Genomic DNA, 21,447 nt, shown 5'->3' with positions numbered 1-21,447 from the left:
ATTAGCAGGTGCAAGATCACACCCCAGGATCATCTCAGTGGACTAGCTGAGCCGGGGTTTGCAGCCTCCCTCCCTCCTCCTGTCCTCCACAAGAGATCCTTGGGAATCAGAGGCCCCAAACTCTCAATCCCTGGAACCCTGGAGAGGAGACAAGTAGGAAGAAAGGAAACCTGCCTCTTCTTTTCCTCAAAACAAGTAACAGCATTATGATGAAACCGGTGACTATGCATATCCCAAAAACCACAAACAGAATCATTTTGGTATCTGTATATTGAATTTTAACATCTGAAAAGAGAAAAAAGAAATGACATTTGAGACACATCAAGTGAGGCCCACTGTTCTTGGAGCCTTCATGGAGCCTTTTCTAGGCCATATTTGGGGGCTAGGTAGGTTTATTTATACCCAGAGGCTTTGGGGTGAGAGTCCTATGTGGCAGGCAGGGGAGGGTGGGGCCCAGTGGAGTTGTAGGGAGAAAGCAATCGTACCTTCCCAGGCCTTTGCTTTTGGGTTCTGAGTGGGTTGGAGGAGGGGTTGGGGAATGGAGAGGAAGGGAGAGTCCTCTGGGAGTACTGAGAGATGCAGAGCTCCAGAGGGCATCTGTCCCCTCCCAGCAGCATTTTCTGCCTCCCACTGGGCCACAGTTTTGGAAATTATGTAGGATGTGAGGACGCGTTACACCCCACAGCTGCTCAAGGCTCTCAGACCTGAGGCAAGCTGTTACCTCCGCAAAGCTTCTGGGCAGAGACAGAGAAGGATAAATTGCTGACAGCATTCTCTGCTATGCAGGTGTAGTCCTGTTCACCGGAAATCCTGGGGTCCCAGGAGGTAGTGATGTTTGGCTCACTTGAAAGTGTGCTTCCCAAGGCCTCCCATCTGAATGAGACATTGTCATCTGCATCCTCCACAGAGCAGGTCAGATGGATCTCACAGGTCCTATTCTGAAAGAGCTGACTGTAATTGTTAACTTGTATGCTCCTCAGTTGTCCTGTTTGCAGAAAAATAAGATCTAGATTAAGGACAAATGTCTTGGCTCAGCCCCCTGTGAAAAATATCCTTCACTTCAATGTTTTGTATTTCACCTTTGCTGTATATATTATGGTCTGTAGACTCTGTAAAGGACTCTGCTTTTATTGCCCAATTGATGGTAGCAAGGTCTGGGATGACCAAATGATGCAGGACATCAGTATGGGACAGGATAGCCAGCAGAAGAAGTGGGAAGAGAGAGACTGAGGTTTCTATCAACTAGTTGGATAGTTTTGGGGTGGTCATTTTATATTTCTGGGCTCCAGTTTATCCCTGGGGTCCCTTCTAGTACTTGTACTCTGCCCCTGTGTAAAGACAATTTGGAGACCAAGCTGAGAATTCTGACGGCACCTCAGTGAGGTCAGAAGCCAAAAGACCAGGTGCAAGAGTCCTGTTTCCTCTGCTATCAGAATTACCTAACTGGGGTGGAAGATGGAAGCATCACTTCCTTGGGGAATTTGAATCTATGGGGATCCTGGTTCTCACTGTATCTAAAGCTGGCTCCAATAGTGAGAAAGAGACTCAGATGTAGAAGGTCAGCAAGACAGAAAGGAAAATGCTGAGAACCAAAGAACTGGGGAAGGAAGAAGTGAAGAAGCTGAGAAAGCAAGCAGGCAATTCTGGGGAGCAAAGAAGTGCAGCATATCTAGGCATGTGAGATGACATGTGATGCAGATATTTCTGAGAGCAAAGACCGGGAAATACTGCCTAGTAAGATGTAACTGTGAACCAATGGGAACATGGGAGCAAAACAGAAAAGGCTACTAACTTAGCCTTGGCCTGAGGTTTGAAGTAAAGATGACCCAACCAGGAAGAGAATGACTCCAATTCTCTGATTAGAAGAGACCGAGTAGTGCTTTAAGCTTAGTTGAGTAGGGGTTGTGGAGTATCTGTACTGAAATCTTACCAGAACAGAGTTTTCATGTATGGGAAAAGTGTTGGATTTGGAGTCAGGAAGACCTGAATTAAGATCATGGCTTTGTAATTTACTGGCTACATGACCATGGACAAATTACTGCTATATCCAAGCCTCAGTTTCCTTATCTGTAAGACTAGGTAATAATACTCACTTCTCAGGTAATTTTGAGGAATAAATGAGACAGTGCCTGGTATAGGGATAGCAAATATTTGTCATGAAAGTCACATCTTCCTCATCCAATGTTGATGGCTGAACTAAAAAAAAAATCCATCTTGCTACCTTTTTCCACTTAATGAATATGTAAGGACATTTCCACATGTATGTAAGTGTGTAAGTATATCTCAAACTTGGTATAGTCTAAAGGACTCCTGTTTTTCTCTCCCAAACCTTCTCAACCTACAGTTTTCCCCACCTGACTTGTTGACAACTGCATCCTTCCCCTCACTGAGGCCAAAACCCCTGGAGTTATTGCTGACTCATATCTTCATCTCATACTCCCACATCAGGAAATCCTGGTGGCTTTATCTTCAAAATATGTCCAAAATGCAACCACTACTCACCATCTCCACTGCTACCACCCTGATCCAAGCTAGCATCAACTCTTGTATGGACTATTGCAATGGTCTCCTAATTGGGCCATTAGCTTCTACCCCTCTCCCTTGAACTCTATTCTCAACAGAGCAGCCAAAGAAATCCTTTAGACAAGTAAGTCAAATCATATTACTTGTTTGCAAAACCTTCTGATGGCTCTCAGTGTCACTGAGAGTAGAAGCCAAAGTCTTTGTGATGGCTCTCAGTCCTTATGCGATGTGGCCCCTGTTTCCTTTCTGGCCTCATTTTCTATTACCTACCCCTTAGTCTGCTCCTGGATGTTTGGCCTCCTTGGTGTTTCTTGAGTAGGCTAGGCACAGGGGATCTTGCTATCTATGCCAGATGGCGTGGTTTCCGGTTGTCTGCATGGCACACTTCCTCACTTCCAATAGGTCTTGGCTCAAATGTCATCTTTTCAATGAAGCTTGTTCTGATCACTCCTTTTAAAATTGTCCCCTGCTCCCTGGCACTCTTGATGCTTCTTATGCTGTTTTAATCTCTCCTTTGTTCATACCAATCAGGGCTTTCTTACATGCTATATCACTTGTTTATATGTTATGTGAATTGTTTGTTACCTGCCTCTACTTCCCTTCCAGAATGTCAGCTCCATGAGGACAGTGATCTTTGTCTGTTTTGCTCACTGATGTATTCCAGGTGCTACGACAGTGCCTTGGACATTATCCATGTCTAACAAATATTGTTGACTCAATTAATAAACTTATCATGGCTTCAACATTTTCTTAACATTAAACTCTAGGCAGTTGTATTGGTTTGTTTTCACACTATTATAAAGATACTATCTGAGACTGGGTACTTTATAAACAAAAGGGGTTTAATTGACTCACTGTTCTACATGGATAGGGAGACCTCAGCAAAACTTACAATCATGATGGAAGGGCAAGGGGAAGCAAGTCGTGTCTTGCATGGCAGCAGGAGAGAGAGAGAAAGGGCAAGGAAGTGCCACACTTAAAACCATCAGCTTTCATGAGAGCTCACTATCATGAGAACAGCATGGGGGAAACCTCCCACATGATCAAATCAGCAACCATCAGGTCCCTCCCTTGACATGTAGGGTTTACAATTCGAGATGAGATTTCAGTGGGGACACAGAGCCAAACCATGTTAGCAGTCAGTCCTAATTAATTGATATTGGCCCATAAAATCAAATCTTTGCCATTCATATCCTGGCACATATCAAGAGATTGAGCAATGTTAAAAATCAAATCTATATAACTTATACCTTGAAATTCCTGGCAGGGCGCGGTGGCTCAAGCCTGTAATCCTAGCACTTTGGGAGGCCGAGACGGGTGAATCACGAGGTCAGGAGATTGAGACCATCCTGGCTAACATGGTTAAACCCCGTCTCTACTAAAAAAATGCAAAAAATTAGCCGGGTGTGGTGGGGGCACCTGTAGTCCCGGCTACTCGGGAGGCTGAGGCAGGAGAATGGCGTAAACCCGGGAGGCGGAGCTTGCAGTGAGCTGAGATCCGGCCACTGCACTCCAGCCTGGGCGACAGAGCGAGACTCCGTCTCAAAAAAAAAAAAACAAAAAAAACAAAAAAAGGAATTCCTTTGCACTATCATAAAATTACCTGGTATAGCTCACACAGTTCTTTGTGTATGTGCCTTTGAAGGAGATGGCACTCTAAAAATCCCTGAAAGAGATCAGTATTGAGCCTCAAGAGGGTGGATGTTGCAAGATAAGTCATACTTGGTCTTCTCAACAATGTTAGAGGAACATTATCTCAGCAAACGTGATGAAGCCTGGTACCCATTTCAGGCTTTCCATTGGATGAGTCTCTCTTCTCTCCAGTATCCTACACTGCCTTGATAATTACTGGTCACCCAGGGTGATTCTGCCTGTAGTGGGTTGAATAATGACCTCACAAAAGATCTGTCCGTGTCCTAATTCCCAGAATCTGAATATTACCTTATTGGACAAAAGGGTCTTTGCAGATGGAATTAAGTTATATGAGATTATTCAGTATAATCTGGATAGTGCCCAAACCCAATGACAAGTGTTCTCATAAGAGAAAAGCAAGGGGATGTTTGAGACAGACAGAAGAGAAGTAGGCAACCTGACTATGGAGGTAGAGATTGGTGTGATGCAGCCACAAGCCAAAGAAAACCAAGGAGTGTTGACAGCAACCAGAAGATGGGACAGGCAAAGAGTAGATTGCCCCCTATGGCCTCCAGAGGGAACACAGCCCTGCCCACACTGTGATTTTGGACTTCTGGCCTCCAGAACTGTGAGAGGATATGAATTTGTTCCGCCACCTACTTTATGGTATTTCTATTTCAGCAGCCTCAGGAAAGTAATACATTGCCCCAGGGTGATTTTTCCCTTTTAGTTAGAATCGCTTGTGTAGAAGTTTTCCAGACATCACCTCTTTCCCATTACGTTTACCTGTTTGGTGTTCTATTCTTCAAGGACATGCCTTTGACTAATCTAACATGATAAACCTGCCAAATATTCAGGGGATACTAAAAGTTAACTTGTAATCTGTCTGTGGAGACATTTTATTTTAACAGTGCTTTTTTGAGTACCATGTCTTAACCCAAAGAACTCTGAGTGAATTTTAGACACTACAGGCCCTCAAGTGGATAAGAATTATAGAATTTCAGTGGTCTTTCATGTTTTCTGGTCTGATTGCCAATTTAATGCTTGAATCTCCTGCTAAGTCATTATTCTAAAGCCATTAATGGCATCTCTGAATATCACTGGTTGCTAGAGAGGTATTTTTCTGATATTGACTCATAAGCAACCTCATTATAGTTTCCATAATTTTATGTTGATAACGTTTTCATTCTTTTTAATCTTGGGAAGGCAGATTGTTGACTGGTGATTAATATGAGCCATTGGGGGAAAATATTGTTAAAAATTAAATAAACTTGACAGAAAGGATGCTTCTCATTATCAGCCTATCTTTGCAGAGAACTTTCTAGGTAGACCACTATTCTATACACAGATCACTCTACTGGGTCAGACTAGCCTTTGTGAAAAGGGAGGTGTTGTGGCAGGTAGTTATGTGGGAAGTGCTGCCATTACTATCTCTGTGACTTGTACGCAAATCACTGTGACTGAGGCTGTGCCTCAAGGGTATAAGATCTGTACCTACCTCATGGAGGCTTTGTGAGAATTACATGGCAAATACATGTAATGCACAAGGCAACACTATCATAAATATTTGATTTCCATTACTTCTGCTACATTTCCGGTTGAAGAAGACCATTTTACTGGAGTGAAGTAATTCTGAGCTGGGACACAAGACAGGCTCTGTCCTCAGCTCTGTCATTAACTGGCTTTGCAATGTCATTGTGTTGACACTGACTCAATGACTCCAAATGCCATATTCTTTACCACTAGGTGACAGTGCACATTTGAAATCACATAGGATTGAAATACATGTATATTTTTCAGTCCATATGGAATTAAACCCCATATTTTGACTCACTGAATATCCTCAGAGTGTAACTGGACAGCTTTACAGAGGTCTCTGTGGTTATCTGGGCACTGTAAGAGCCTGTGTCTTCCATCTCCAGGTTGCTGAGTTTCAGGGAGTAGGACTGGGTGAAGTTCAGTCGCTTTCGCTGTTTAGGATGAGTCACGCGGATATTTGGACTTTTGGTTTCAGAGGGTTCTATGAAGGCAAGAGATGTTCCATTGCAAAGCCAAGTGATGGACGCGATCATCTCTCCAGCAGAAAGCTCCAGGGGAAGAATTACCGACTCTCCCAGAACCCCATTCACCATCAGTGGGGTTGAGCTGCTTTGTGAAACTAGATTCCCTGTAAACACAGAAGGAAAAGGTTTTACAAATGTTCCTGACAATCTCCCTGCCAAGTCCTGCACCCTTTCACCTAACTCTGCCAGTCTGTTAGAGCTCTCTGATACCAAAACTCAGAGATATGACAGAGTAAGAAAGCATAAGGAGATGGTTCTAAACGAATAATCACAGTCCCAGAGCTTCACCTCTAGCAAAATGTCAGCCACTCTTGGTTAGTAGGCAGCTAGTCTATATGAAACTGGCTCAGTCCACGCTGGGTTCTACACTGGCTGGTCACTCCTAGGTCATAACTATACTTTGTGACCCCAGCCTCTGAATTCCTCTGACATTAGGTTGAGGGGGACAGGAAACTATAGACTCCAAAAACTGCAAGTCTTTGCTAATAAAGTATAATTAAAGCCTGATATTTACTGATTGCCTACTGTGTGTCCATCTTAGTAGGCTTGTGCAATTTAGAAGGCTGGTAATAGGGACTAATATCAGGGATTTATAGGATAGTCAGTTCTTCTTATACATTATTTCATTGATGCTGACTACAATCTGTGAGGCAGGCAGGATGGATATTATTACTTCCATTTATAGATAAAGGAACTGAGCCACAGAAAGGTTAACTAATTTTCCCAGGGTTGCACAGCTAAAGAATAGCAGAGTCAGGATTCAAACCCAGGTCTTCTGACTCCAGTGACTTTGTATTCTTTTCATTATACCAGAAGATATTTCTTTATTCTCTCAGAAAGATTAGGAGGAGACAAAATTGATACACATAGAAATAATATATATAATTTCATAGTAACACATGATGGCCACATTCTTGTGAGCTTATTCAGAACTATCAATGTTTAAGCAAAAAAGGTGAAATAGTCACAATGATTCTTAAAGAAGATGCTTCCTTAGCATCCTTTCCCAAATTCTTAGCAATTCTCACACTATTTTGTAATCTTGTTCACCTGTTTGTCTAACTGACCATGCCTTAATCATCCTTGCATGTCAGTACTCAGCACCATGTCTGACACGTAGTAGAGTCTGTGGAAATGTTCTAGAGGGTCAATGAATAAATAACCATAATCATTACCTAACCTTCTCAGGATCTCTTCCTTCTTTTTCTTAAAAATTTCAACTTTTATTTTAGATATGAGGGTACATGTGCAGGTTTGTTACATGGGTATATCGCACCCAGATAGTGGGCATATTAACTAATAGGTAGTTATTCAACCCATACCCATTCCCTTCCTTCCACCTCTAGTAGTCCACAGTGTCTATTAATCCCATATTTATGTCCATGTGTGCTCAGTGTTTGGTTCCCACTTATAAGTGAGAGCATGTCATATTTGGTTTTCTGTTTCTGTGTTAGTTTTCTAGGATTATGGCCTCCAGCTCCACCCATGTTGCTGCAAAAGACATGATTTTATTCATTTTTATGGCTGGTTAGTATTTCATGGTGTATACGTACCACATTTTCTTTATCCAATCCATCATTGATGGGAACCTAGGTTGATCCTTGTCTTTGCTTTTATGAATAGCATAGTGATGAACATACAGGTGCATATGTCTTTTTGGTATAATCATCTATTTTCCTTTGGCATAATCATCTATTTTCCTTTGGCTATATACCCAGTAATGGGGTTGCTGGGTTGAATGGTAGCTCTGTTTTAAGTTCTTTGAGAAATCTCCAAACTGCTTTCCACAGTGAAAATTTACATTTCCCGCTAACTGTATAACTGTTTGCTTTTCTCTGTAACCTCACCGTGGGACCTAGCACCTATTTTTTTTTATTTTTTGACTTTTAATAATAGCCATTCTGACAGAATAGTAAGGGTCCAGTTTCAATCTTCTGTATATGGCTATACAAAAATATAAAAAAGTAGATTAGTGTATTCTGAGTTTTCTATTCTCTTCCAGCTGTCATTCTGACAGAATGGCTATTATTAAAAAGTCAAAAAAGTGTATTCGTCCATTTTCACACTGCTGATAAAGACATACCCAAGACTAGTAATTTATAAAGGAAAGATGTTTTATTGACTCACAGTTCCACATGGCTGGGGAGGCCATGGCACTCACAATCATGGCGAAAGGTGAAGGAGGCACAAAGTCACTTTTTTTTTTTTTTTGAGATGGAGTCTCGCTCTGTCACCCAGGCTGGAATGCAGTGGTGCAATCTCAGTTCACTGCAAGCTCCGCCTCCTGGGCTCATGTCATTCTCCTGCCTCAGCCTCCCGAGTAGCTGGGACTACAGGTGCCCGCCACCACACCCGCCTAATTTTTTGTATTTTTAGTAGAGATGGGGTTTCACTGTGGTCTCGATCTCCTGACCTTATGATCCACCTGTCTCAGTCTCCCAAAGTGCTGGGATTACAGATGTAAGCCACCGTGCCCAGCCAAAGTCACATCTTACATGGTGGCAGGCAAAGAGAATGTGTGCAGGGGAACTCCCCTTTATAAAACCACCAGATCTCATGAGATTTATTCACTATCATGAGAATAACACAGGAAAGACCTACCCCCATGATTCGATTACCTCCTATCGGGTCCCTCCCATGACATGTGGGAATTATGGGAGCTCTACAGTTCAAGATGAGATTTGGGTGGGGACACAATCAAACCATATCATAAACCAAACCAGCATCTATTTTTTTTTTTTGACTTTTATTAATAGCCATTCTGACTGGTGTGAGATGGTATTTCATTGTGGTTTTGATTTGGATTTCTCTGATGATTACTGATGTTGAGCATTTTTTCATGTTTGTTGACTACTTGTATGTCTTCTTTTAGGAAGTGTCTGTTCATGTCCTTTGCCCATTTTTTAATGGGGTTTTTGCTTATTGGTTTAAGCTCCTTATAGATTCTGGATATTAAACCTTTGTTGGATACATAGTTTGCAAATATTTTCTCTCATTCCGTAAGATGTCTGTTTACTATAATGATAGTTTCTTTTGCTGTGCAGAAGCTCTGTAGTTTACTTAGGTTCCACTTGTCAATTTTTGTTTTTGTTGCAATTGCTTTTGGGGACTTAGCCAAAAATTATTTGCCAAGGCCAATGTCAAGAAGGATATTTCCTATTTTTTTCTAGGATTTTTATAGCTTGAGGTTTTACATTTAAATATTTGATCCATCTTGAGTTAATTTTTGTATATGGTTAAAGGTAAGGGTCCAGTGTCAATCTTCTGCATATGGCTAGCCAGTTATCCCAGCACCATTTATTGAATAGGGAGTCCTCTCCCCATTGCTTGTTTTTGTAGGCCTTGTCAAAAATCAGATGGTTGTAAGTGTGTGGCTTTATTTCTGAGTTTTCTGTTCTCTTCCAGTTGTCTATGTGTCTGTTTGTGTACTGGTACCATGCTGTTTTGGTTACTATAGTCTTATGGTATGGTTCAAAGTCAGATAGTGTGATGTCTCTGGCTTTGTTGTTTTTGCTTAGAATTGCTTCAACTATTTGGGCTCTTTTTTTGGTTCCATATGAATTTTAGAATAGTTTTTCTAATTCTGTGAAGAATGACATTGGTAGTTTGATAGGAATAGCATTGAATCTAGAAATTGCTTTGGCCATTTTAACGATGTTGATTCTTCCAGTCCATGAGCATGGAATGTTGTCATTTCTGAGGGTTTCTTACTTCTTATGAGAGGAGCAGAATAGGGGAGGAAATGTCTCTTGGCGTCCTAGTGCTCAGCTCCTGGGTAAGCTTGCACTTCCTCTCTCTTTCATGAATTGTCATATGGGTTCCAGGCACATGATCATTGCTGTCATCAACATCTTTCCTATGAGCATTTTAATACTCTGTTATTTGTCATCGTGACTCCTTTTTCCTCTGAATCACATGGGTAAATACCACAAGAAAAATTTTGAGCAAAATGTCCAGATACCAGAGAATACAATGATATGATTCTATTTATTTAAAGTTGATAAACAGACAAATCTATGCTGCCAGAAGTCAAGAGAGTGGTTACCTTTGAGGAGGAGGGAGAGGTGGTTAATAGGAGGGAGTATAAAAGAAGGATCCTGGAATGCTGATAATGTCCTATCTCTAGATCTGTATTTGGCTACACAGATTTGTTCATTTTATGATAATTCATTGAGCTGACATTTAAGAGTCGTATAGTTTTTTTCTTTGTATTTCAGTATAAAAAGTTAAAACAGTAACAAAACACAACAAAACAAAATCATGTCAATGGTCTATAAGGACCAAAATGATCTGGCCATCTCTCTCTCTTCGACCTAATTCCTATATTCTCTCCCTTGTTCACTTTGCTCCAGCCCCTTTGGCTATTCCTTGAACAGGCCAGGGCTTTTGCATTTGCAATCCTTTCTGTCTGGAATGTACTTCCTCCAAGTATCCATGCAGCTTACTCTTTTGCCTCTATAAAGTCATTAATGCAAACATTCCTGCTCAGAGAGTTTAAGGAAGTGTGACCACTCTTTTCACACCATCAGCCCCTATCCACCCTTGCACATCCAGCTGCCTTTGGATTTACCATCTAGGACTTACCATCTAGTATACTTTATAATTTGCATATTTGTTTTTGTTTATTTTGTCACCTCTCCACTAGAATGTAAGCTCTATGGAGACAAAGATTTTTGTCTGCTTTGTTTACTATTGTGAACATTCTTGAACATTGCCTGGCACATAGTAAGCATCCCCTGAATATTTATTGAGTGAATGGACATATCTCCATTCCATCTCTTGGAGGTTTTCTGTCTATAATGTTAAAGCTCAACTCCTTTTGGTAGAGGATCTGGGCTCACTCAGTGGCCCAAGGACTCACCAGGAGCTGTTCTTCCCTTGCCTAGAACACTCCTTTAAGTTCCATTGATTTTATAGATTGAAATAATTAGTTTATGTAACAAGTCATTCATTCTATTTGCTAACTTCTATGCTAATTCAATTAGTAAAACCTCAGGAACCATGGCATTCAGACCATATTTATTAGGTCTGTTTTACATACCAGTTCCTGGACTGGAAACTGGGAATATAAATACTGTCAGTCCTCTGGGTCCATCATCTGATAGAGGAGCCTGACAGGTAAATGAGTAGTTAGTTCTGATGTGGTGGGCTGGGCATTGAGCTAGTGTAGGGCTTTGCATCTGCATTGCCCTCGTATCACTATTGCACTTACACATGCAATTGCAAGCAGTTCTTTCTCTTTGTTATAAGATTATTTTCCTTTCTTTTCCATAATCTTGAGGTCAGGGATTCTGATTATTATTTCTATATTCCTAGAACTTAGCACACATTTTCTAGCTCAATAAATGTTGAATTGTTAGAGATATGTGCTCCACGGAAGCACAAATTGATAGAATCATGAACTGGGGACAGTTGGGAGTTGTCAGGGAACAGTTCACAGGAGATGACATTGTAGCAAACTCTTGAATAAAACTTATGAGCTCTCCGTTACTTAATTATTTGTAATTCTTCCAAGAATGCCTTGCTTTCTTTAGTTTTTCACTGCTTTTCCCTCTGTTTAAAATGCCCTTCTTCACCTTTCTTTCCTCATGGTAAGCTCCTATTTATCCTTCAAGGATGAGCTAAAATATCTGTTTGCCTCTGCTTATATTTATGTGGGTTTGGCATTGGTACAGGGCGAAGGGGAGAAAGTAGTTTGTGGTGAAGGAAAGGGAGAAGGGGCACAGGATGGATGAGATGGTAGGAATAGTTCCCCATAGACCCAAAACCAAACCAAAGCAAAACTAGATTTGAGAAAATATGCTTAGGGACAGTGAAGGTCAGACGCTACTAAAAATGTTTAAAAGACCCTACGTGACACTTTGGACAGGAGCAGAGCTGCTTCAGGGCCAAGGTGTTGTGGTGTGGCCCAGAGGGCACACGGAGGTCCTTTTCTCTGCTCTGCCAGGAATCAACACTGATGATTTGGGAGCATCCGGGACCAGCACCCTTGGCATGAATATTGATGTTCTTGGAATAGGCAGGGCATCTAAATGGCTCTGCTGGCATCCTGTGTAGAGGACTAGAAGCAGAAAAGGAATTTAAGAATGGGAAAGATGCCTCATGTTAGCAACTGGTAGGCTGCTTTGGGGACTCATGGGAAGCTTTCCTTTGAGACTCTCATAAGTCACTGGGGAACCCCTTGCAACATGAAGGTGGTGCTAAAGTCTTGCCCATCCTCTGGTGAGGATGTCAAAACAGCAGACATTTGGGGTACATTTGTTTACAAGTTTCATCTACTGTATGATGTGTTTTGGGGAACTCAAATAATGTCTTAGGCAGCATTGTATTTCCCCATAACCTGGTCCAGGGAACTCAGTAAATGTTAAGTAGATTGAGATTAGAATAGAGAAGTTTTTAAGGGTTACCTGATTAGTGGAGGATTAGTTTGGAAGATATTAAAAAACATGAAGTATTTTTGAAAATTGGGAAAGTATAAAGAGAGCAGTGTCTTGGGAAAGAGAGGAGAGAGGTAGAACTAAGCAGATTCTGAAAGAGAGAAAAGTCAAGAAACTTTGGGGTTTCTAACCTGAGGGACTAGCTTAGGTCCATCGATATAGTAAAGAGGGATATAGCAAGCTGTGTTAGCTCCACAGGAGGCAAGTGCAGTATGAAAGAGAGTAGGGGCTGATTTCTCAAGACAATTAAAAGGAAAGGGAGGAGAAACATAGTCAGGATGTTGAGAAGAACGTAGGACAAATGGAAATTACTCTTTAGGGTAGCAGAGTCCTGAGCAAATTTGGAGCAAAGGGAAGCAGCTGGGAGAGAAAGAAAAAACTTAAGATATGGTGAAAGGGAGTATTCAAAACAGTGTCATTTCTGAGGAGGAAGCCAGGGTGGACTTAGGAGCATACGTGAAGAGGTTAGTCTTGGGTAGAGGTGGTTCTCCTTTTCTTTTGAGACTGAAAATAATGAGGTTAAAGATCTCAAAAGATTTAGAGGTTAAACGGGAAGAAGTTGGAATATTTCACTTATGTTGTTCTCAAAGTTGTTCTAAGAGAAGTAGATCTCACAGAATCTAGAGGAAGCTGGAGGAGACATGTAAAAGCTGCTGTGAGGAATTTGTTAGGAAACTGACAAGTGATCAATAAATGAGTGTGGAAGCAGTGAGGAGGAATTGGCCAAGATTGGTTGACAGGCAACATTCATAGAGTCCGTCCAGTTTTGCATTGGCTGGTGTGAAAGTGATTGCGGGTTTTGCCATTACCTTCAATGGGAAAACCCGCAATCACTTTGCACCACACTAATAACTTTCTCCAATGATTATAGCACATGTAGCCCAGGAACAGGGAAAGAAGGTGCTGGGGATCACCTAATATAGCAACAGGCATAGTATAGGCAGGTGTGGCATCAAAGGGGAGAGGGATTTCAGGGGAATGGTAACTACTTTGTTGAAATTGCTGGCCTAAAGTCTGAAGGTCAGTGACATTAGTGAAAATGACACAATAAATAGCTGCAAGGGTCCATCCTTCCACAAAAAAACATGAACACTCATGCAAACACACACAGAATGAGCAAACATTGTCAGAATCAACTTTGTCAGAACTGTAGAAACTAGTCAAAGGATTATAGCAACCAAGCAAATGATGAGTCAAAAAAAGAGGCAACTTAAAAATGCTAGGAGTTCTAGTCTGGTCAACATGGTGAAACCCTGTCTCTACTAAAAATACAAAAAAATCAGCCAGGCATGGTGGAACATGCCTGTAGTCCCAGCTCAGGAGGCTGAGGTGGGAAAATCGTTTAAACCTGGGAGGCAGAGGTTGCAGTGAGCCATGATCACACCAAAAAAAAAAAGAAGAAAAAAAAAGGAGTTAAAAAAAAGTCAAATACCTAGAAACAAAGTATAAAGCAGTGCTTATCAGAGGTGGAGAGAGGGAACAGGGAGGAAATGGGGAGATGTAGGTCACAGGGTACAAAGTTGCAGATACATGTGGTAAATAAGTCTTGGAATCTAATATACAACATGAAGGCTGTACTTATACAATTGTATTGTATACTGAACACTTGCTAAGAGTGGATTTTAGATACTCTTACCATACTTGCAAGAAAACGGTAACTGTGCAAGATAATGACTATGTTAATTTGCATGACTATTAACATGTAAATTAGACTGTAAGAGTAACTATTTCACTGCATATATCAAAATGTCATGTTGTACAGCTTACATGTATACAATTTAAAAAACGATTGGGGAGCTTTACAGAACGTTTGATCGCCCTTTTCCCGATCTCTTTTCTCCATCTTGGTAGCAGTCTTGAAGATGGCCATCTACATTTTCAGTAGGAGACCATGGTCACTGGTTCCAGCAGGCATAGAGCAGACCTGGTTCTGAAAGAATTGTATTTGTCTTTTTTTGAACTATCTGGATGCTCCCTAAAGAACTGAGGAAAAGCACTTGTCTTTGTTTCAACTACCTCTTTCAGGTAGAAAATTAGCCATGCAGAGGACATTTCTCATAAACACTGAAAGGCCATCAATACCTGGGGTAAAACATTATAGTGGAGGCAAAAAATAGATACGCTGAATGCCTGGGAGGAAAAGCTGGGGAGAAAGATTCTTAGAAGAATTCAGGCATTAAAAAATGTCTGCTTATACCAGGGAATTTGGAAAGCCACATACATGCCTAGGGCAGGCTGCATACTTAGAAAAGTTCTGAGAAGACCCTAAGATTTTTATCTATGGCTGATATTTATGCTGGGTACAAGAAAAAAGTCAAGGCTCAAGCAGAGTGGTAAATAGCCTGTCTAGGCATTAAAGGAGTGCCCCAAAACAGAGATTATGTGCATAAGCCACCATGCCCAGCCTCAACTATCTTAAATATACTCAAAAAGCTAAAGGAAACAATGGACAAAGAACTAAAGAAAATCAAGAAAAGGATATATAAAGAAAAGTAAATGTTTTTAAAAGATAGAAATAATAGCAAGGTGCTAAGTAGAAATTCTGGACCTGAAAAAATACAATAATTGAAATAAAAAATTCACTAGAGGCTTTCAACAGAAGCTTTGTGTAGGCAGAAGTAAGAAATAGCTAATTTGAAGCTAGGTCAATTGAAATTATGCAGTTTGAGGATCAGAAAAGAGTGAAGAAAAATGTACGGTGCCCAAGAGACTTGTGGGGCACCATCAAACATACCAAAAAGTACGCATAATAGGAGTCCAAGGAGGAGAGGAGAGAGAGAAAAGGGCATAAATAATATTTGGAAAAAATAATCCCCAAACTTCCCAAACTTTATAGAAGACATGAATTTTTATATCCAAGAAAGTCAATGAACTCCAAGAAGATCACAAAGAGATCCATAACAAGACACATTATAATCAAACCAGAAAAACAAAAACAAGGAGAGAATCTCAAATGCATCAGAAGAAAGCAATTAGTCATGTACAAGTGATCCTCAATAAAATCAGCAGCCAATTTCTCAGAAGAATCCATTGTTGCCAGGAGGCAGTGGGATGACATATTTAAGGTGTTGAAAGAAAAAAACCACCCATCAACCAAGAGTTTGACATCTGAAAAAATTATCCTTCAAAAATGAAGGAGAAATTAAGACATTTGCAGATAAACAAAAGCAGATAGAGTTTATTGCTAGTAGACTTGTACTATAAGAAATACTAAAGGGAATCTTTCAGGCTGAAATAAAATCACACTAGAAAGTAACTGAAATCCCTACCAAGAAACAATGAACAAAGGTAGATATGACTGCATAGATTAATACAAAAGCCAGTATTCTTGCATTTTTGCTTTGCAACTTCTCTTTTTTCCCACATGATTTAAAAGACAAATGAGTAAAACAATAATTATAAATCTGTTAATAAGCACACACGTACAAAGATGTAGTTTGTTACAACAACATAAAGGCAGCAGAATGAAACAACATAGGAGCACAGTGTTTGTATATTATTGAAGCTAGGTGGTGTGAATTCAAAATAGCTTGTTATAAGTTGAAGAGGTTAAATGTAATACTGAGGATAACAATAAAATAACTAAAAATACAGGAAAGGAAATGAGAAAGGAATCTAAACTAAAAAATATGAACTATACACGAAAGAATAGAATAGTGGAGGGATTGAGGGGAAAAAATTTAAGACATATAGAAAAGAAATGGCAAAATGCAAGAAGTAGGTCCTTACATATCAGTCATTACTTTAAATGTAAATGAATTGAACTCTTCAATTAAAATACAGAGATAGGCAGAATGAATTGGAAAAATAGGATTCAACTATTTTCTACATACAGAGATTCACTTTAGATTCAAAGGCACAAATACATTTAGAGTAAGAAGATAGAAAATGATATTCCATGCAAGTAGTAACCAAAAGAGACTTACAGTAGCTATACTAATATTGGCAAATAGACTTTAAGTCAAAAATTATTAGTAGAGACAATAAAGGACATTGTATATTAATAAAAGGGTCAACCCAGCAAAAAGTTATAACAATTATAAACACATATGCACCAAACAACAGCCCCAAAATACATAAAGCAAACATTAACAAAATTCAAGGGAGAAATAGATAGTTCTACAGTAATAGTTGAAGACTTCAATACCTCACTTGCAATAATGGTCAAAACAACTAGAGAAAAGATCAATAAGGAAATAGAGGGCTTGGAAAACATTATAAACCAACAGTACCTGACATATATACGAAGAACACCATATCCAAACACAGCAAAATATACATTTCCTCAAATGCACATAAGTTGTTCTCATAGGACAGACCATATATTAGGCCACAAAAACAAGTCTCAATAAACTATAAAAGACATAAATTATATGATGTCTCCTGTGACCATAATGGAATAAAACTGGAAATCAAGAACAGAAGGAGAATTGGAAAAATCACAAATATGTCAAAATTAAACAACATAGTGTAAAATAATCAATGGATCAAAGAAGAAATACCAAGAGGAATTAGGATATAACTTGACACAAGTGAAAACAAAAAAAAAAAGCTTACTGAAACTTATGGAATGGAGTGAAAGTAGTGCTGAGGGATATTTCTATCCCTCTGAAAGGAAGAAGGAGGACTAGGAATCCAACTTACAAAGGATGTGAAGGACCTCTTTAAGGAGAACTACAAACCACTGCTCAATGAAATAAAATAGGACACAAACAAATGGAAGACTATTCCATGCTCATGGATAGAAATAATCAACATTGTGAAAATGGCCATACGGCCCAAGGTAATTTGTAGATTCAATGCCATTCCCATCAAACTACCAATGGCTTTCTTCACAGAATTGGAAAAATCTACTTCAAAGTTCATATGGAACCAAAAAAGAGCCCACATTGCCAAGACAATACTAAGCATAAAGAACAAAGCTGGAGGCATCACACTACCTGACTTCAAACTATACTACAAGTCTGCAGTAACCAAAACAGCATGGTACTGGTACCAAAACAGAGATATAGACCAATGGAACAGAACAGAGGCCTCAGAAATAACACCACACATCTACAACCATCTGATCTTTGACAAACCTGACAAAACAAGAAATGGGGAAAGGATTCCCTATTTAATAAATGGTGTTGGGAAAACTAGCTAGCCATATGTAGAAAGCTGAAACTGGATCCCTTCCTTACACCTTATACAAAAACTAATTCAAGATGGATTAGAGACTTAAATGTTAGACCTAAAACCATACAAATCCTAGAAGAAAACCTAGGCAATACCATTCAGGACATAGGTATGCGCAAGGACTTTATGACTAAAACACCAAAAGCAATGGCAACAAAAGCCAAAATAGACAAATGGGATCCAATTAAACTAAAGAGCTTCTGCACAGCAAAAGAAACTGCTATCAGAGTGAACAGACAACCTACAGAATGGGAGAAAATATTTGCAATCTACCCATCTGAGAAAGCACTAATATCCAGAATCTACAAAGAACTTAAACAAATTTACAGGAAAAAAACAAACAACCCCATCAAAAAGTGGGCAAAGGATATGAACAGACACTTCTCCAAAGAAGACATTTATGCAGCTAACAGACATATGAAAAAATGCTCATCATCACTGGTCATCAGAGAAATGCAAATCAAAACCACAATGAGATACCATCTCACACCAGTTAGAATGGTGATCATTAAAAAGTCAGGAAACAACAGATGCTGGAGACGATGTGGAGAAACAGGAACACTTTTACACTGTTGGTGGGAGTGTAAATTAGTTCAACCATTGTGGAAGACAGTGTGGCGATTCCTCAAGGATCTAAAACTAGAAATACCATTTGACTCAATGATCCCATTACTGGATATATACCCAAAGTATTATAAATCACTCTACTGTAAAGACACATGCACACGTATGTTTATTGTGGCACTGTTCACAATAGCAAAGACTTGGAACCAACCCAGATGTCCAGCAATGATAGACTGGATTAAGAAAATGTGGTACATATATACCATAGAATACTATGCAGCCATAAAAAAGGATGAGTTCATGTCCTTTGCAGGGAAATGGATGAAGCTGGAAACCATCATTCTCAGCAAACTATCACAAGGACAGAAAACCAAACACCACATGTTCTCACTCATAGGTGGGAATTGAACAATGACAACACTGGGGAACATCACACTCCGGGGCCTCTCAGGGAGTGGGGAGCTGGGGGAGGGATAGCATTAAGAGAAATACCTAATGTAAATGATGAGTTGATGGGTGCAGCAAACCAACATGGCACATGTAGCAAATGTGCCATGGAACATGTTTGCTATGTAGCAAACCTGCACAAAGTGCACGTGCACCCTAGGACTTAAAGTATAATAAAAACATAAAGAAGGAGGAAATTTACACCTTAAAAAACTAGATAAAAAAGAGCAAACTAAACCCAAAGCTATTAGAATGAAGAAAATCATAAAAATTAGAGCAGAGATAAATAACAGAGAATAGAAAAACAAGAGAGATAATCAATGAAACCAAAAGTTGGTTATTTGAAAAGATCAACAAAATTGACAAACCTTTAGCTAGATTGACAAAGAAAAAAAGAGAAAAGACTCAAATTACTAAAATTAGAATTGGAAGTGGGACATTACTACAGATCTTACGGAAATAATAATTAAAAGGATTAAAAGAACACTTTAAATAACTATATGCCAACAAATTGAATAACCTAGATGAAACAGATTTCTGGAAACACATAAAATACCAAGACTGACTTAAGAAGAAATAAAAAATTAAAGAGGACCTCTAACAAGAAAAGAGATTGAATCAGTACTCAAAAACCTCCTGATAGAGAAAAGCCAGATGGCTTCACTGGTGAATTCTACTAATTATTCAAGGAATAATTAGCATCAATTATTCTCAAGCTCTTCCCAGAAACAGAAGAGGAAAAAAACACTTCCTCACTCATTTTATTAGGTTAGCATTACCCTGATACCAAAGCCAAAGATATCAGAAAAAAAGAAAACTACAGATCGATATCCCTTATGAATATTGATGCAAAAACTCTCAACAGAATACTAACAAACTGAATCCAGCTCATATTACAGGGATTATACACCATGACCAAGTGAAATTTATCTCAGAAATGCAAAACTGGTTCAATACATGAAAATCAATCAATGCAGTATATGATATTAACAGAATGAAGAAAATAGAAAAATGACCATCTTAGTTGATGCAGAAAAAACATTTGAAAAAATCCAGCACTCTTTTAATAAAAACACTTGAGAATCTAGAAATAGAAGGGAACTTCCTCAGTCTGATAAAAGGCGTTTATGAAAACCTACAGCTAACATTTTACTCAAGGATAAAAGACTAAAAGCCTTTCAACTAACATCATGAAAAGGCAACAGTGCCCAGTCTCACCACTTCTATTTAATATTGAACTGGAAGTTCTAGCCAGAGCAATTAGGCAAGAAAAATAAATAAAATGCATCTCCATTGAAAAATAAGGAGTAAAACTATTCCTATTCACAGATAACATGACCTTGAAAATACAAAATCCTAAAGAATCCACAAAAATGGGCCGGGCGCGGTGGCTCAAGCCTGTAATCCCAGCACTTTGGGAGGCTGAGACAGGCGGATCACGAGGTCAGGAGTTCAAGACCATCCTGGCTAACACGGTGAAACCCCGTCTCTACTAAAAAATACAAAAAACTAGCCGGGTGAGGTGGTGGGCGCCTGTAGTCCCGGCTACTCGGGAGGCTGAGGCAGGAGAATGGCGTAAAAACCCGGGAGGCGGAGCTTGCAGTGAGCTGAGATCCGGCCACTGCACTCCACCCTGGGCAACACAGCAAGACTCCGTCTCAAAAAAAAAAAAAAAAAAAAAGAGAATCCACAAAAATGATCAGAGCTAATAAATAAATTCAGCAAAGTTGTAAGATACAAGATCAATATATAAAAATCAGTTCTGTTCCTACACACTAGCAATGAACAATCTGAAAAAGAAGTTAAGAAAAGCAGTTCCATGCACAGTAGCATTCAAAGAACAAAATATCTGGCAATAACTTAACCAGAGAGGTTCAAGATAATACACTGAAAACTAAATAACATTTCTGAAAGAAAGAAAATGTAAATAAATGGAAATATATGCTATGTTCATGAATTGGAAGATAATATTAATATGCCAATACCACCCAAAGCAATTTATAGAGTCAGTGCAATCCTTATCAAAATTTTGATTTTTTTCATAAATGGAAAAGCTAATTCTCAAATTTATATGTGATTTCAAGATGTCCCAATAGCCAAAACAATATTGTAAAAGAAAAGCAAAATTTGTGGACTCACACTTTCCAATTTCAAAACTGATACAGATATGGTAATCAAAACAGTGTGGTACTGGCATAAAGATAGACATATAGATAGATGTCTATATGAAATTAAATTGAGAGTCCATAAATAAACCCAAACATTTATGGCCAGGTGATTTTTGACAAGAGTGCTAAGATCATTCAATAGGGAGAGATTGCTCTCTTTAACAGATGGTGCTGGGACAACTGGATATCCACATACAACAGAATGAAGTTGGACCCCTTCCTTTCATTATATGCAAAAATTAACTCAAAATTGTCGATCACCTAAATATAAGAGCTAAAACTCTTAGAAGAAAACATAATGATAAATATTCATGATTTTGGATTTGGAAATGGATTCTGATATATGACACTGAAAGCATGAGTAAGAAAAGATAAAATGCGGGGAGGGGCCAAGATGACTGACTAGAAGCAGCTATGGTTGGAGGATCCCACTGA

General features: G+C 39.3%; 1 protein-coding gene and 1 long non-coding RNA gene across 5 annotated transcripts in view; one reads left to right on the top strand and one right to left on the bottom strand.

Annotated features, from left to right (window-relative positions):
* LOC107130612 (uncharacterized) overlaps positions 1–21,447 on the top strand; it is a 149,219-nt gene that overhangs the window by 44,270 nt on the left and 83,502 nt on the right. The window lies entirely within an intron of this gene.
* The window catches only part of SLAMF6 (SLAM family member 6), a 38,599-nt gene that overhangs the window by 5,319 nt on the left and 11,833 nt on the right, over positions 1–21,447 (bottom strand). For 3 of the 4 annotated variants that reach the window (XM_065543554.1, XM_005541247.4, XM_005541248.4), the window contains 3 exons: positions 5,990–6,322; positions 722–985; positions 175–285 (listed from right to left, as the gene is read on the bottom strand). In XM_065543554.1, coding sequence (XP_065399626.1) covers positions 175–285; positions 722–985; positions 5,990–6,287 — 673 coding nt within the window. In that variant the 5' untranslated portion in view covers positions 6,288–6,322. The remainder of the gene's footprint in view (positions 1–174; positions 286–721; positions 986–5,989; positions 6,323–21,447) is intronic. The other variant, XM_074039263.1, reaches the window with a different exon arrangement.

Source organism: Macaca fascicularis, chromosome 1, assembly GCF_037993035.2.
Source record: "Macaca fascicularis isolate 582-1 chromosome 1, T2T-MFA8v1.1".
NCBI classification, from domain to species: Eukaryota; Metazoa; Chordata; class Mammalia; order Primates; family Cercopithecidae; genus Macaca; species Macaca fascicularis.
The sequence above is the reverse complement of the archived record's forward strand: the minus strand, read 5'-3'. Positions and strand labels throughout refer to the sequence as shown.